Genomic DNA, 16524 nt, shown 5'->3' with positions numbered 1-16524 from the left:
TGGGACTTGTTTGGTAAGGAAACATTTGATGCTTTTATTTAATGACACTTAATCTTTTATTTTGTGATTCTTCTTTTAGTGCACTGACAGATACATTTATGTCAGTTTATTTCCTGGTGATTTAGTTTCACTCATTTCATATGTCAGATGTTGTTGATAATGGTTCCTTATGATGACAGCTCATACTGCAAAGAGGAAGTTTGGATTATGAATTTGTTTTAAAGAATAATGAAAAATCTCTTCAAAATACATAATTCAAGTGATGTGTGTTTGTAATTCAAGGTTTCAACAAGTTCCTGTGTGTGAACATGGTGACAGTCGGCATGTTGCTGATTGTCCTCTTTGTTCCAGGTGAGCTGTTTGTTCAGTCATTCACAGACATGGAGTCATTTTACAATCTGAACTTAATTGTTGAACAAAATCTGAAAGGTCAGTGAAGATGGAGTCAACAGTTTACTAATCATGACACTGTATTTACAGCTGCTTTGGCTGATTGCACTGATGAAGCAGCACTCTCCATAAATGCACCAAAGATGCTGGAAGCACTGAGTGGATCTTGTTTGCAAATCCCATGTAGCTTCAGACCCAAAGAAGAACGGAAATTTATCAGCACAAGAAAAACCTTTGGAGTGTGGATTAAGAATGATGATAGATTTGTCAATAATCCAAAAAATGTGATCTTCAACAGTAGTGGAGCAGTTAGCATCTATCCAATGAGTATTACTGGGAACCTGAGTCAGAGAGACTGCACCACTCTGTTTTCTAATTTAACCACCACATACACAAACAAATACTTCTTCAGAGTAGAGAGAGAACCATTCAAGGCAACAGCTTCTTGTGATCCTCTTCAAATAACAGTCAGAGGTGAGTTATTTAAAATAAATAAAATAATAATAATAAAATGACAAACCACATTCAGATAGTTTTCTGTATTCTAAAACATGATTTATCAGCCTAAAAGTTTCAATACAGTCTCTGTGATTGTCCCAATTTACATTTTATTTCTTAACTGTACAGGATTTTTTCCAAAGCAGTCGGCATGTATCATATTTTTTGTTTGATAACATTTTCAGTGTGTGACCAGTTTAAAGCCAGGTTTAATCTCCATCTCACTTCATGTTAAATGTGTTCAGAGCAGGAATGGACTTGTAACTTCCATTTCTGCATCCAGCTCTACTGATGGCTTTCAGACATGTTCCTGAGCTCATGCACTGATTTTTTTTGACAGAATTGTCTGTGTTCAGTGCAGTTTGACCTGAGGCCATGGAGATCACTGTCATTCAATAATGATTTTACAACTTTTGCCAATTTGCTTCAAACTGTCCATTCCCTTCACATACTTACTGCTGACAGGCTTCACTCCTTTTATGTGCATGCATGTTAACCCTATAATGCCCTTTGGATCATACTTGATACATGCGTTTCTGAGACCTGTATATCATCAACATGATCAATATTTGCCATAATTTCAAAATGTTATGGACAAATTTTTTTTTTTTTAAATTAACATTGTTTTTAACAAACTTTTGCCACGTATCTTATGCAATACAAAAATATAACAGTTATACAATAAAAATATATCATACACTACATGAGAGCAAAAAATTGTGGATTTTGTTATAAGGGTTAATAAGCATCTCAAATTTCTCGCTTTTTTTTTTTTTTTTTTGGATAGGTTGGCTCTTACAAGGTTAATAATTAACTTATTTTTAAGATACGAAAAGATGACCAAACAAATATCTTAATGAGATAAAAGTAATCTGAAATCAATTGAATAAAGTAAAATACAAATGATAATACACATCATAAAAATATTTGAAAATCAAAACAAAAACAATGCATCAGCAAACATGTGACAAAAGAGTGGTTAGTAATCACAGTGTAAAGTGTAGTGTGCAGTGCTATGCAGTACACTGGATTAGAATGTGTTAAATAGAGTTTTAAATAAATTGTTAACAGAACAAATGATTTTACATTAGACAAATATAGTGTATTACACACAGTATTTATTTGTATGTATTTTCAAAATCTTTGAAACCACAGATTCTCCTTGGAGGCCCAATATTACAATTCCAGGTGATCTGAAGGAGAAGGAGTCTGTCACTATAACCTGCTCAGCTCCCACTCCCTGTCCACACTCCCCTCCTCAACTCACCTGGAATCTCCAACAAGACTCTCACAACAAAATAGAGGAAAACACAGATGGAAGCTTTACAACTAAAATCCAGCAGAACATCACTCTGTCAGACACACATGATGGAAAGAAGATCAACTGCTCTGCCAGATATCCTGTGAACCAAGGAAAAGACACCAAGACAGCAGAGACAGAAGAGACTCTCAGTGTTTCATGTAAGACAATCAGAGTTAGTTGTTGGATCATGTCAACATATCATGATTCTGCCAGCTCATCATAATTTATGGGATATAATTTACAAGTAATTTTTATTCACAGTTGTACATAAAATTGTTTCAAAAAAACGAAGAAAAATGAAAATACTTAATTTATCCTGCAATGTTTGTGTTACAGAAATCAAAATATGAAACTAATTATATAAAGAAAAGTCTAAATGTGATACAATATGGAGCTTAAAATTAGCCCTGGTGGTGGTAAAGATTTTTGGCGTCTGTCCTTGTGGTAGCAGACATAACACATTTTAACTCTGCTGCAAGTTTTCATCTCCATGTGCAGATGGAGGTGCAGATGAATCATGCCATAGCAATGCACACGACCCAACTGACTACTATAAATTAAAATTTATTTACATTATATTTATTTATCTAACTCACATCTTTTTCTCCAGATGCTCCTAAAGACACCTCAGCATCCATCAGTCCATCAGGTTTGGTGTCAGCAGGCAGCTGGGTGAAGCTGACCTGCTCCAGCAGAGCCAAACCTCCAGTCAGCAGCTTCACCTGGTTCAAGAAGAGCAGAGATGGAGCTGTGAAAGTATCTGAAGGAGAGATTTACAGCTTCAATGTAACAGATGGAGGAGTTTATTACTGTGTGGCCACTAATGATCTGGGTAATCAGACATCAGCAGAGCTTCATCCAACAGGTAAACGCAGACAGCAGCACAAGAATCAATCATGTATTAATATTAATAAACTGTATGGAGAATTGTGATTAACAGGTTTGAATTTATTGAAGAAAGTTTGGTGAGAATAATGGGAACGCATCCATATTTACAGAAATAAAAGCACTGTCAACAGGGTCCAAGAGCTTTAAGTCATCCTCAGAAAATTCAAGCCCAAACAGAAGAAACAGAAGTGCCCATAATACACTAGTATTAACTGCCATCCGACCTGTCTTGTTCAGGTCGGATTCATTGCCCTAATGCATAGAATGCTTTATTTTCTATTGAACTGAATGACGTGACTTGATATCAATTAGGCCAGTCAAAGGATTAAGTAGGGAGAACTGCTTTGCTGACTCATTCTTAAATAGACCAGCAAACAATCCAGCTTCCATTCATTTTCCATTGAGCATTTATTCCATATTTCAGTCATCCATCCACTTTGCAGTCAAGCACAAGCACATGCAAGCTACTTGAGGGCAATCTAAAGAAGGCAAGGCATTTGACATGCACAAACACAGTCAGCAAAAAAATACAGTCTCCCTACTCACCTGTTCTCCATTTTTGACAGACCGGTAACCAGGTGAATATATTTCCCACTCATTCATTAAAACCTCCCACATGAACCCAAATCCCTGGAATAGACATACAACACCATGCAGACACAACCTTATCACCACAAAGTTTGTGGCCCCAACATTGAATATGCTGCTGTTTTAAATAAGACACAAAAGTAGTGATTGAGATCATTAAGTTAATAGGGAAGCTTTCACTCTCTTAACATTCGATTGAATGTAAATAGATTAAACCATACACAGCAACGTGAACATTTAAGTTACCTTCATATAAGCCTGAACACTCAGTGACAAACATGATATTTATCTAAGTGCATTTGTCACTAACCTTTTTATATCTGCAGGAACACATCAGCCTTTATCATGGTGGGCTGCTGTAGGAGGGATCACTGGGATCATCATACTCATCTGTATGGTTTTTGTGTTTTGGTAAGACTCTATTCCATCCATGGAATATCGAATTTTGTCTCACTTTCCTTTATCTTGTGATATTTCTTGAAACTGTCAATGGTTTAATTTTGACTGAACTTTTAACTAAAACCAGTGGAAGTGTTGATATATTTTTAAGTTTATAGCTTCAGTATTTCAGTTTTTGTATCACTGGGAAAACAAGGCTACAGATGTGAAGTTTCTTCAGATTGTATCATAAGATGCTAAGATATTCCACAAAATAAAAATATTTTTTCATGCAAATGATGATATGATACATTTTATCGTTCCTGCGTGTCTGACGTTCCCTTTGTGAGTTTCTAAGTTATGTAATGAATTAATTCCACAAGATTCAAAACACATTTTAAAGCGTGTAAACACGTAAGCATTTATTTTGCAATGAATGTGTTGCTGTGATGGATTCTGGACTGACCTGTTCAATTAAGCTTGTAGGAAATGTTTCAGGTAGATTGCTCAAGACATTATTATTATTATTATTATTATTATTTCTGATGATTACATTTCTGTAACTTCTAGGCGACTAAAATCAACACGTCAAGCTTCACATCAGGCACAGGTAGGACACTGACTCTGATGAATGTAGTTTTTACATGTGCACTCATAAAATGAAGGCTTAGCGTGACTGTGCTCAAAAGCAGATTTTAGATGTTAGTATCACCTTATTGTATCCTCAAGCTCTTCATAGCATTTCAAGTTTGGTGCGTTTTATTTCACAGAGTCTGTGTCTTCAAGAAAATGAGGACGGCCATTATGAAGAGATTTTCTTCTCCAACCAGAGACCTTCTTTAGACTGAATGTAGGACAGCAAGTAGGCAACAGTGTCACACAGGCAGGTAATTGGGGTGCTTCGGTACCTATGTAATTAGCAGGCTGCACATCTGGAAAGGCACCATCACTGCTGATGCATATTACAGCAAGATGAATCACATAATGTATCTATTACACCTGCTTGAAGAAGAATCTGGGTGATGCACTGGGGTACCTGCAGTCCAGACCTTTAACTACCTGGAAACATTTGGCACATTTTGGAACCAAAAATATGACAAACTGAACACTGTTGAACCCTATGAGACAAGAAAGGGACAACATTCTTTTCCAAAAAGTTACACAAATGCTCTCCTCTGTTCCCCGGGTTTTACTGACTGCTGTTAAAAGAACAGAAAATGCTGAATGCCTCTGTTTTTTGGGGGGGAACATGTTTTGCCATCAAACTCAGAATGACCTTTTTCTGTCTCTTAAAATAGTACATTTCCTCTCTTTAACCATTTGATATGTGTTCTATGTTCTGCTGTGAATAAAATATAAACTTATGAGATTTTGTTACGCCCAGTTTAGGGGTACAGGAATGTAACATAAGAGTTTAAAAAAAGAAGTGACCCCGCCCTGGGCCCCAAAACCATACAGAGAAAAAACAATTTCTTAGTGAACAGTGATTTATTGTGCCTAAACTGAAGCGTGACTCCGGGGTGAACAAAGGGCAAAATAACAAACAAAACCAGCTTAATCAGTCAAGGAGGTGCTACCTGAACCCTACGTGATGAAAAGAACAAACAAAAGACAAATGCTACGCCTAACTCAGGGGTCAGCAACCTTTAAGACCCAAAGAGCCATTTGGACCCATTTTCCACGCAAAAGAAAACACTGGGAGCCACAAATACTTTTTGACATCTAAAATGCAGATAACACTGTATATATTGTTTTTTACCTTTATGCTTTGTGTGAACAACTAAGGTGTGTTGCTTATGAAATCCATGATGTGCTACAGAGAAAATTACATTTTATTTATGTAATTAACACATTTTGAACTCTTACAGAAATATAACAAAAGGAAAGACACCCAGCTGAACTAAAATGATCCATGTAGCAAACCAGAAATGGTGTGAGCCGCCACCCTCATATCGCCTTTGGGCTTTTGGAGCCTTGACCTGGCTTTTAAAAAATAATTGGAAAAAAGCACTATGCTGCTAAAAAAGAAAAATAAATATTTGCAAAATTCTGCCTAAATATGTATTTTACCAGGTAAATGTGTGTGGCAGGGCGTGGTCTGCAGCACCGCTGCAGGGGAGGCGGACGCACCTGACCGGCACCTGCAATCACGCTTCGCCGCCTTAGCGTCTGTGCCATCTATGCTGTTGTGTTGTTGTTGGTATGTGTTGGGCTGTGAGCCGAAAAGCTACAGCCGGCTGTATGCTTACAGCAACTGTGTTTGAAAAGTGGTCAATGAATTCAATTCAATTCAATTCAATTTTATTTATATAGCGCCAAATCACAACAAATGTCGCCTCAAGGCGCTTCATAGATACAGAGAAAATGAAGAGATGCTGAAAAGCGTGTTCATAAAAACATCATCGGGTCTGCCGTGATATGTTTACAATGGGACTTCTGGTCCTGAACCTCTGCGCACAGCGTCTGCAAATCGGGGCTGAACGAAGTCACTTTCATCTTTTTTTTTTTTTTTGTCCCGTTTGGATCTTTAGCCATCAGAATTGTTTTCTTAAGGCAAAGAAAGATGCAAGCGGATTTATTTTACCAAGTGGATCATCATGGCCTTGCCATATTGGTCCATTTGATTGACCTTTATTATAATTATGTATTTATTTTATTTTTGGTTGCTACAAACGGGACAGACATGACTGGGGCATAGGACAGGGAGAAAGAATGAAAGAAAGAGAGGGAGAGAAAGAAAACCAGAGGGGACAAGAGACGGTGAGAAAGGGGGAAAGAAAGAAAGAAAAACAAACAAAACACCTGGATCACCTGTATGGAGAAAAAAAAACAGAAGAGAAAGCAAAAAAAAAAAGAGCAACATAATAAATACAGCACCATCACAAAAAACTAGCTAGCAGTAGATAACAGTAGATACTAAGTATTAAACAATATTGTGCAGCATGCAAGATAGACAGCGCACAATGTGCTTTGAGGCAGCAGCCAAGAAAGGTGTAGTCCGCGTCTGTGAACACCTGTGTGTACAGTCACTTTCATCTTTACGCAGGACTGTAAGCTGTCATCTGTGAGGCGTGAGCGGTGTTTGTTTGTAACATAGTTCACGGTGGAGAATAGCTGCTGACATAATGTGGATCCGAAGATCCATAATTGGCCTACCTGGGGTTGAAAGTGTCAATAAATGCACGGCGTTTCGGCGGGCACACCGGCTTCTGCGAGTGTAATGCTTATTTTGAGCGATGAAAAAATAATATAATATATATATATATTTGTATTTCAATATCACAATAATCTTCCAATTTAGAACTACAAGTTAAAAAAGAACTAACATAAATAAAATACACTTCAGCTAAATACTTCTAATTTATTTTCCCAAACCACGCGGAGCCGCAGTATAAGGACAAAAGAGCCGCAGGTTGCCGACCCCTGCCCTAACTGAATAAACAGGAGGAAATAATACAGAAAACAACAAGGCAGATCACCACTTCAGCTTCAGTGACTATTTACAAGTGAAGGCTAATTTACACACTATATTCAAAGCTCTGTAAGTCACGAGAATCACAAATATCACAGAGTTTGGAGGCCAGGGTCAGGTCTGCTGCTGCTGTCAGTGGCTGCTAGTGATGGGTCGTTCGCAAACGAAATGGCTCTTAGAGCCGACTCTTTGACGTGAACGACGCGAGCCGGCTCCTTATCGCGAGCCGTCACGTGGGGGTTTTTTTTTCTTTCTCTCACCCTCTCTCTCGCACTTTTTTTCTGCTTCACTCAGCACGCGAGCCTTGTGCTTTACGCTGGGCAGAGGGGGGAGGGGCGGTAGTTACACTCAGTAGCACAGGAACAGAGCCAGAGGGAGAGAAAGAAAGCCAGGGACAACAACGTCACATTAGAAAGGTATAGTAATCATCCACAACTATTTTCAGTTGCAGATGATAAAGGATTCAGAAAGTTTATTCATGCGGGCCCATATGACAGAGAATATGCATGTTATTTTTGTTTTCATATTTTAATTTATATTTAATTGTGTTGTGGTTTGCAGGGTTTTGTGTTGTTTCACTTTAAATTTGTAAAAGGAAAAAGCTGAAAATTTAAATAGTTAAAAGTTGAAATGTGAATAGTTGATTTTTGTATTATATGATTTATTTATTACATTTTATGTGGAGTGAATAAATAAAAGTATATTTACGGTGGACCCTAGAGACAAAACACATACAAACTTCAAATCACGTACGAACTCTGAAGCACGTACAAACCCTGAAGCACGTACAAACTCCAAAACACGTAAAAACACGTACAAACTCCAAAACACGTAAAAACTCCAAAACATGTAAAAACACGTACAAACTCAGAAGCACATAAAAACTCAAAACACGTACAAAAGTCAACAGAAGTGCTCCAGAATGCTAGGTGCAGTGTTGAGCTTTTGTTACCTATGGCTACACAAGCCAGCAAGTACCAACCACCAGATTTGGTGTGTGGTAGTAACAGGTAAATGAACATTGTTTTTAAATTATTTGAATATATATGAGTGCCTGTGTATAAATACACAAACGTGCTTTCAATTGTGTAATTTAAGTGATCTAGTAGCTCTGCTTTGGAAGTTTAGTTCATGCTAGAAATGTGTTTTGGAGTTTGTACATGTTTTGTCTCTAGGGGCCACCGCATATATTTATATATAAACATATATAAATAAAACCACTTTTTTTACGTTAGTAATTCCTTTTGTGCATAATTTAATATTATTGTTAATAATAAATTAATTAAAGCAACAAAACAACCTGAAGACCCAGTTCGGAGCCGAAAGAGCCGGCTCTTTTTAGTGAGCCGAACCGGATCTCTAAAAAGAGCCGCCCCTGGATAACTGCTGGTGAGGGATTTTGAAAGCAACAACATGATCAGGGGACCAATCAGCAGCCGTCAGCTTATCCAATCAGGGACCTGCAGAGACTTAAAGACACAGACAGAACAAGAAACGACTACCAAGACAGAGTATGGCCAGGGCCGTAACAGATTTGCAAATCATTTAATTGTGTTTTCAATTTACATCTTACAGCATCCCCAGAGTTTTTTTTTAGAACTGGGATTGTAGAAAATTGCTACATTGTATAAATTGCACCCATGAATTTAGATTATTATATATTGTTTCAATATGATCCTGACTTCAGTACCATATTTGTTATAGTTTACTTTTATTTATTATTGCATATCTGCAGATGTTGTCAATAAGACACTGATAAATCCTAGCACACTGTAGCTGAAGCAAAGGTAGTTTTAGGAACTTAAATGCTCACTTTTATATGAAAACATGATTTACATGAAAAACACTTACCGTGTAGAAGAAAAAAAGGAACATAGACTGACATGTAACATATAACAGCTTATGTAATGTAGAGTTAAATATACGAGTGGCAGAAGGTGCACTCTGATGAACTATGTGAAGGTCAATCTGAAAAAGACAGGAGACTGCAAGTTGGTGACAGGTGAGAATGCAGCTAGGCAGCATTAGTAGTCTGTAGTATGACTTTTACATAGAAAAGAAATCAGGTGAAGGCAAAGTTTAAATAGTGTAAATTCAAAAAAGAATAATGTTGCACGGAGTACAGAAGTTTTAGTTGATTGAGCTAAATCTGGTAAATTACTTAAGAAACATAAAATGCAATTAAACTTCCTGTTTTCCAATTTTCCTCTATTGGCAAAGCATTGAGGATTTCTGTGACTGTCTTCAGTAAGAGCTGTTTCTCCTAATATTATCAAAATCAAGTGAATGAACCTTTTCCTCCAGTTCTTTTTTTCATTTCAAGATAGGTGTGAGTCTGTCTCTATAGGAAGCAGCCTAAACAGCAGAAAATGAAGATGCTCATTATGATGAAACTGCTTTTTTGAAGCAGAAACCTGGACCTTGTTTAGACTGAGTGCAGGACAGCACGCAGCAGCAGGATGTGATGTTTTAACAGCTCAAAATGTGCAAGGCTAAAAAAAGCCAGTGTAGAAGAAATGAGTGTGGACATGTATTGCACAGATGGTGTACAGAGAAATGTTGTGTTGTAGTTCATCTCAGGTAACCTGATAAGAATCAGGATGTTTGTGTCCGATCCATATATAGTTAGATAATGGCAGTGAACTAAAAAAACAAAACAAAAAAACCCTCTTTTAAATGAGGCATTAAAGTGATGTCACACTAGCAGTTTACTTCCTGTGAAATATTTTTGTTGTGTGCTTCCTATCTGTGTGTATTTTTGTTATGGAACATATTACATGTTTTAAATTCTGCTAAAATGAAGATGAAGCACACTTGTTATTTTTAATAACAAGCTTTGCATGTAATTGAAACATAAATTCTCTTTTTGTATTTATTGACCTCAAATGTTGTGTGTTGGGCTGAGAGGCAACAGTAGAGGCAGCTTCACAATACTTGTGCATCCAAAGCTTACAGATACAATGTGATACTCGTACTGAGTGATGTGTATTCTGTAAAATGTTATGCACATTTCAAATAACCAACGTTAATAAAAAAAGTGCTTGGACATGAGTAATTGCAGACTTAAGACCTTTCTGTAGTGATGTGCGGATCGATCCTAAAATATCGATTCCTCCGATACCAATCATTTATGTTCTAGAATCGATTCTCACATTAAAATATCGATATTTTAGTAATTTAGAGTAAATTTGTAGTTTCTCATTAACAGGAACACAGTGGAAAGAAACTATAACATTCGTATGGTCTACATTCAAAGGAACTAATTCCTCTTCCGCCTTTCATAGTTATGTGCGAAATACGGCTGTATAAATGTCTGGCAGCCCCCTGGCATGGGCACTCACAACAATGGCTGAGCGTAGTTGGAGTCATGTGCGGACGTATTTTACCTCCACAAACAGCTGAGACGTGGTTTGCGATACATGTGGCAAAAAAGTGCTCCAAGAGTGAGGTGTTGTGGCCATACTTGCCAACCTTGAGACCTCAGAATTAGGGAGATATTCAAAAGGGCTGTTAGGGTGGGGAGGGGTGATAAATACATTTTACAGGGTTTATTTATCGGATAAAATACATTAAATGTCACCGTTATTATTGGCCGGCCCGGAAACAGCGGGGGTGTCCAAATTCAGAGGCTGCTTCCACCTGAGCGGTCTAAAGAAAGCCGGGTAGTACGTCACGAGCTCCCTCGGTGGAGTGAAACTCTGCTGTCTGCTCCTTGCTATCTAAAATATAACCGGGCACTGACGTAAACTCTCCACCGTCTCACACTTCTGTTTAATCAGTTTTCTGTTTGACGTTTATTCAGCTGTGTGAAAACCCCGGATGAACCCTGCCAAGGGATTAATAAAGTTACATTTAATTTAATCTAATCTAATAACTTTAATCTCAGCCAAACCGATTTACTCACGAACAAATAAAACACTGAAAAAGCCAAACAATAGCATTTTTAAGTTATCTAAGTGACTTATATATCATGTTTAACCCGAGTAGTGAAAGTCCGCGGGGGTTTGAAAACGATGTGTCGGTCGGCTCAGATATTTGAAGTTTACACAGCTACATTCTCACCTCAAAATATGTTAAAAGTTTTTTTGCGACCCAGAAAGAGAAATAAGAGTAATATTAAAACTAAGCAGCTGCCGTCATTGTTGGAAACTGGAATTGGCTGGGCCGCGCTATGAATTCTGCGATATGTTTTTTCAATTTTGTTGTCCGGGTGGAAAATCGGGAAAAATTCGGGGGAATGGTGGCTCCGGGAGATTTTTGGTAGGGGCACTGAAATTCGGGATTCTCCCAGAAAAATTGGGAGGGTTGGCATGTATGGTTTTGCCAACATCACTAACCTTGTCAAACACCTCAGAGTAAATATCACAGAATATGACGAGTGTATGTTGAGGCGAACTGAAGAGGATGAGAGGGACAGGTGCTGCTAGGGCGAGACAGACATCTCTCACGAGTCCTTTAGTGCTGCAGGCAGGCAGTGTGCTCAAATAGCACACAACTTCAGTTTTTTTTTTATTTCTATATGATGAACTCTGCATTATTAAGTGATAAGAACAAATAATCTGATGTCCTGTAATCATTATGATGCTATAATTTGAGATACAATAAATAAAATAAGTTTTTGTACAAAGTATCGGTATCGGATCAGTATCGTCGATACCACCCTGAATATTACTTGGCATCGGATCGGAAAGGAAATCAGTGGTATCGCACATCACTACCTTTCTGACTTCCTCTATCACAGGACAGTATTATTCTTGCATTTTTTTTATTTAGCCCATAATTTGATGTCTATAGCAGCTTTGCAACTAAAACTAATTGACCTAAAGCATCTGTACTACGTATTCTCCCTGCATCTTGTGGTGGTGTAGCTCAGTGGTCCCCAACCTTTTTTGCGCCACGGACCGGTTTATGCCCGACAATATTTTCATGGACCGGCCTTTAAGGTGTCACGGATAAGTACAACAAAATAAAACTAGTACCGGTACCGAAAAAAAGAAAATTTATTCATAACACACGTGAAAAGACCCAGGAAGACCGAGTAAACGATAAAAACGATAACAAAATAACGCTGAAAACCGATAAAAACCCTGAAAACTATACATTTCACACCTGAGCCTCAACTCTCGTGGCCCGGTACCAAACGACTCACGGATCGGTACCGGTCCGAGGCCCGGGGGTTGGGGACCGCTGGTGTAGCTTGTAAATATTGACTGATGATACAATGTGACATTCATACTTGAAGTTAGTAATTATATTCTGTAACCTTAGGCTTCAGGTTTTGAATGAGTGAAGTTAGAAAACGTTTTCTCAGAGTGACCGAGTCATTTTAGACTTTCAAGAAACAGTATTGACTGACTTCCTCTTTTACAGGATATAAACAGAAAGGACAAAACTGACTTCATTATGCAGTGTGATAGTCAGTGGGTATCTATATTCCTCTTTTGTTGACATGACAAAACTAGTTAGCAAAGTTTGTTGTAACTGTTCTGTTCTTACTGTTTCAAGCACAGCTAAGGAGACAGATAGCCTTTCGACAAGTGTCAGTTGTGTTATCTACTATTACGACGTTCCCTTCAAACTGGAAACAGAGTAAAGCTGTAAGAAATCAACAAACATATCTTTTTCAGATACTCATTTACATATTTTGCCATCTAAACAATGGTAACACACTATAAACACAAACAATGTAAAAGAAGTTTATAAATTTTAACTGTTCTTAACAATAAACTTTCGGTCATGGTCCCTGTGTCTTTCTGGCTGGCTCACTCCAGGCCACATGTTGTTTTTGTTTTGTTCTCTCTCTCTTCCCACTGTCCTGTCTGCCCAGTTCCTGCCGCTACTGAGCCCACCCCCTCCCTCCCTGTCCTCCATTTCTTAGCTTTGCTGTATGTTCAGTCAACACGTTCTCACTAACGACTCGTCAAATGTGTGACGCATGGTCAGGCTCCCTCTGCTTCACTTAACAACGCGCAGGGTACCCCCCTCGCGTCGAGAATTGACGTGCAGGGTCTTCTCATTGAATACTATACCCTGGCTTATGTCTGTGAAGGTTCTCAGTCATCCAGGTCATCGTATTCAAAGGAGCTTGCAAAGAAAAGCGTCTGGACTTCTTTACGTTACTTGAAGACGTTTCACCTCTCATCCGAGAAGCTTCTTCAGTTCCGTGCCATTACCCAGCATACACCACTCCCTCCATAAATGCAATAAACTATACAAAAGTAATAACTATAATTAATTTATCTGCTGTATCTGCTGTTTCTCAGGTAGTTGTTTACATTATATAATTTATTGTGTTCTGTATACATCACTACAATGTGATTTTGGAAATATATAAATATATATACCCTGGCTTATTAACGGCAAGAGATTGCCGCGGAAGAGCCTGTTGTCCGTATATTTATATATTTCCAAAATCACATTGTAGTGATGTATACAGAACACAATTAATTATATAATGTAAACAAGTACCTGAGAAACAGCAGATAAATTAATTATAGGCTATTACTTTTGTATCGTTTATTGCATTTATGGAGGGAGTGGTGTATGCTGGGTAATGGCACAGCTAGCGACTGGGTGACTTTATTCACCCGCTTCGGCTGTTATCAGTCCATACAATGGGCGTTATTAGCAGAAATCAGTCCCATAGATATGGGCCATCTCCTGCTAGATTGTTCAGAAGGTTGTTATCATCCATCCAGATGGAGGATCACTAACAGGAGCGTGACATACTCCAGAATCCACTCTGGCTGGAATCCGGTGGATACAGCAGTGTTTACAGGTAAGGCCATTTAAATGGACAGCATTTATGCATTTTCATAACCTGCTTACCCAAGAGGACTTAGTTTCCTATTATAACTCTAGTCTCAATAGTATTTTAAACTCTGTTGCCCCACTCAAAACCAAATCTGTATCATTCTCTCAGTCAGCACCCTGGTTTACAGCTGAACTCAGGCTCCTGAAAGCAAAAGGACGACGACTTGAACGCCTTTATAAGAAAACTGGTCTGAATATCCACAAGGAAATGTTTAATAATCATATTATGTATTATAAGGAGTGTATTAATCAAACAAAATTGGCTTACTACTCCACCATTATCTGTTCAAATGATGACTCAACCAAGATACTGTTTTCACTGTTCAACTCTTCTTTCAGGTCACCAGATTTTGTACCTGCTCACCTTTACTCGTCCTCCTTTTGTGATTCTTTAATGTTATTTTTCATTGAGAAAATTCACAAAATACACCAAGATCTGTTTTCCGAGGTTCCATCTAGCTCTTCCTGTGTAATTCCTCTCCCATCACACTGTTTTTCTGCTTTCCAGCTCCCCTCAGTTACTGATATTTCAGATTTCATCTGTAAGTCAAAACCTTCTACTTGTCAAGTAGACCCCATTCCTACAGTTTTGGTTAAGGCAGTGGTTCCCAAACTTTTTTTGCTGGGCCCCCCTTGTTTTACAAGAAAAATGTTTGCGCCCCCCCTCGCGCGCGCATGCACGCACGAACACATCCTCCAACCACACACACCTTTATTTTGCTCCATTGCGGTTTATTTCACACCTCAAACATTTAGTAAACAATTAAGCAAATACAAGTAATCTGCAATAAATGACAGGTAGTAAGAAAATAAACTACTAAGTCTTTTACGCTACTTCCACACCTACACGGGTATTTTTGAAAACGCAGCTGTTTCGTCCACACGTAAACGGCGTTTCGAATCACCGAGAACGGAGATTTTTTAAAACTCCTTTTTTGCGTTTATGTGTGGACGAGGAATACAGAGTTCTTCACGCAATGTCAAAGGTATGTGCCTATTTTCACACGCTGTGTGCACATTATTGTTTACATGAGATGAATTGCAGAATGGCAGATAGAGACGAAATACTGTTAATCTGACTATCTGCAGGTTTTACACGCTTACATATACACGCAGTTACTGTCCCTCCATTTAGAAAGGCAGAGGTGTCATGGTGTAATTATTTTACATGTAGTTGTTTTTTTTTTCCTGTGTAATAATATTCAACATTGCTATCAATACATTTTTCAAAAAATCCCTCTGCAAAATGGGTTCAAAAACATAAACAACTGTTGGATGCTGTTTGTCCGTGATTTGAACCGGGGAACAAATTGTGGCAGGATCAGCCTGATGTTATTTGTATCCCACTGTAACTTTACTGTATAAAGAGCTAACATCTCCAAAATGTCAGGAGTAGTTAGTCATTACAACAAGTGTTTGTGAACTACAAATCAAGAATGTGGGATACTGTTTGTCCATGATTTAAACAGCCCAGCGCTGCTCCCGACAAAGGGAAAACCAATCCTGCAGGGAGACCTACCTCGGCACTTGTGCAGGTGAAACCAAAGGGAAGATATGCTTCACCATAGAATGAAGTTGGTTTGGAAACATATTCAGCTATGCTTCATCTCCTGCTTTGCGTTCGTGTGGGCGCCCGTGCTAGCAGTGTCCAAGCGTTGTTTTTTTGTTTTTTTCCCTTTTCATGCCGCGCCCCCCCTGCAATGGCTCTGCGCCCCCCCTAGGGGGCGGGCCCCACACTTTGGGAACGTCTGGGTTAAGGCATGTCTACCTTCTTTGCTTCCCCTCATATCTGCCATCATCTGCTCTTCACTTACCACTGGAACTGTTCCTTCTTCCCTCAAAATTGCTGCCATCACCCCAATATTGAAAAAAAAACTGGTCTAGATCCCAATAATTTTGAGAATTTTCGGCCTATTTCCAATCTACCATTACTTTCAAAAATTCTTGAGAAAATAGTTGCCACACAACTCCACTCACATTTAACTAATAATAATCTGTATGAACAGTTCCAGTCTGGTTTTCGCCCCTCCCATAGCACTGAAACAGCACTTATAAAAATAACCAATGATCTTCTTGTGGCAGCTGACTCCGGTTTACTTTCCATTCTTATTCTCCTCGATCTGAGCGCTGCTTTCGACACTATTTCTCACTCCATTCTTCTCAGTAGGCTAGCCTCCATCGGTCTCTCCCATAT

The 16524-nt window shown here is 38.5% G+C and overlaps 1 protein-coding gene across 1 annotated transcript; it reads left to right on the top strand.

Moving 5' to 3' along the window:
- The first annotated feature begins 308 nt into the window (after window positions 1-308).
- Window positions 309-4893, top strand: LOC148101404 (myelin-associated glycoprotein-like). Its single transcript, XM_087846052.1, has 7 exons — window positions 309-351; window positions 481-864; window positions 2044-2349; window positions 2802-3056; window positions 3994-4078; window positions 4616-4655; window positions 4816-4893. The coding sequence occupies exons 1-7, from the start codon at window positions 309-311 to the stop codon at window positions 4891-4893; spliced, it is 1191 nt and encodes a 396-aa protein (XP_087702178.1).
- The last annotated feature ends 11631 nt before the right edge of the window (window positions 4894-16524 follow it).

This window comes from Neolamprologus brichardi, chromosome 9 (genome assembly GCF_056152115.1).
Source record: "Neolamprologus brichardi isolate AB-2024 chromosome 9, ASM5615211v1, whole genome shotgun sequence".
Taxonomy (NCBI): Eukaryota; Metazoa; Chordata; class Actinopteri; order Cichliformes; family Cichlidae; genus Neolamprologus; species Neolamprologus brichardi.
The sequence above is the reverse complement of the archived record's forward strand: the minus strand, read 5'-3'. Positions and strand labels throughout refer to the sequence as shown.

What these genes read in the sequence shown, in the direction of transcription:
- LOC148101404 (XM_087846052.1), top strand. Translation starts at nt 309, where the DNA reads ATGGTGACAGTCGGCATGTTGCTGATTGTCCTCTTTGTTCCAG. An exon ending in GATTGTCCTCTTTGTTCCAG is followed by an intron (nt 352 to 480) that starts GTGAGCTGTTTG and finishes CTGTATTTACAG; the next exon opens with CTGCTTTGGCTGATTGCACT. An exon ending in TGTATGGTTTTTGTGTTTTG is followed by an intron (nt 4,079 to 4,615) that starts GTAAGACTCTAT and finishes TGTAACTTCTAG; the next exon opens with GCGACTAAAATCAACACGTC.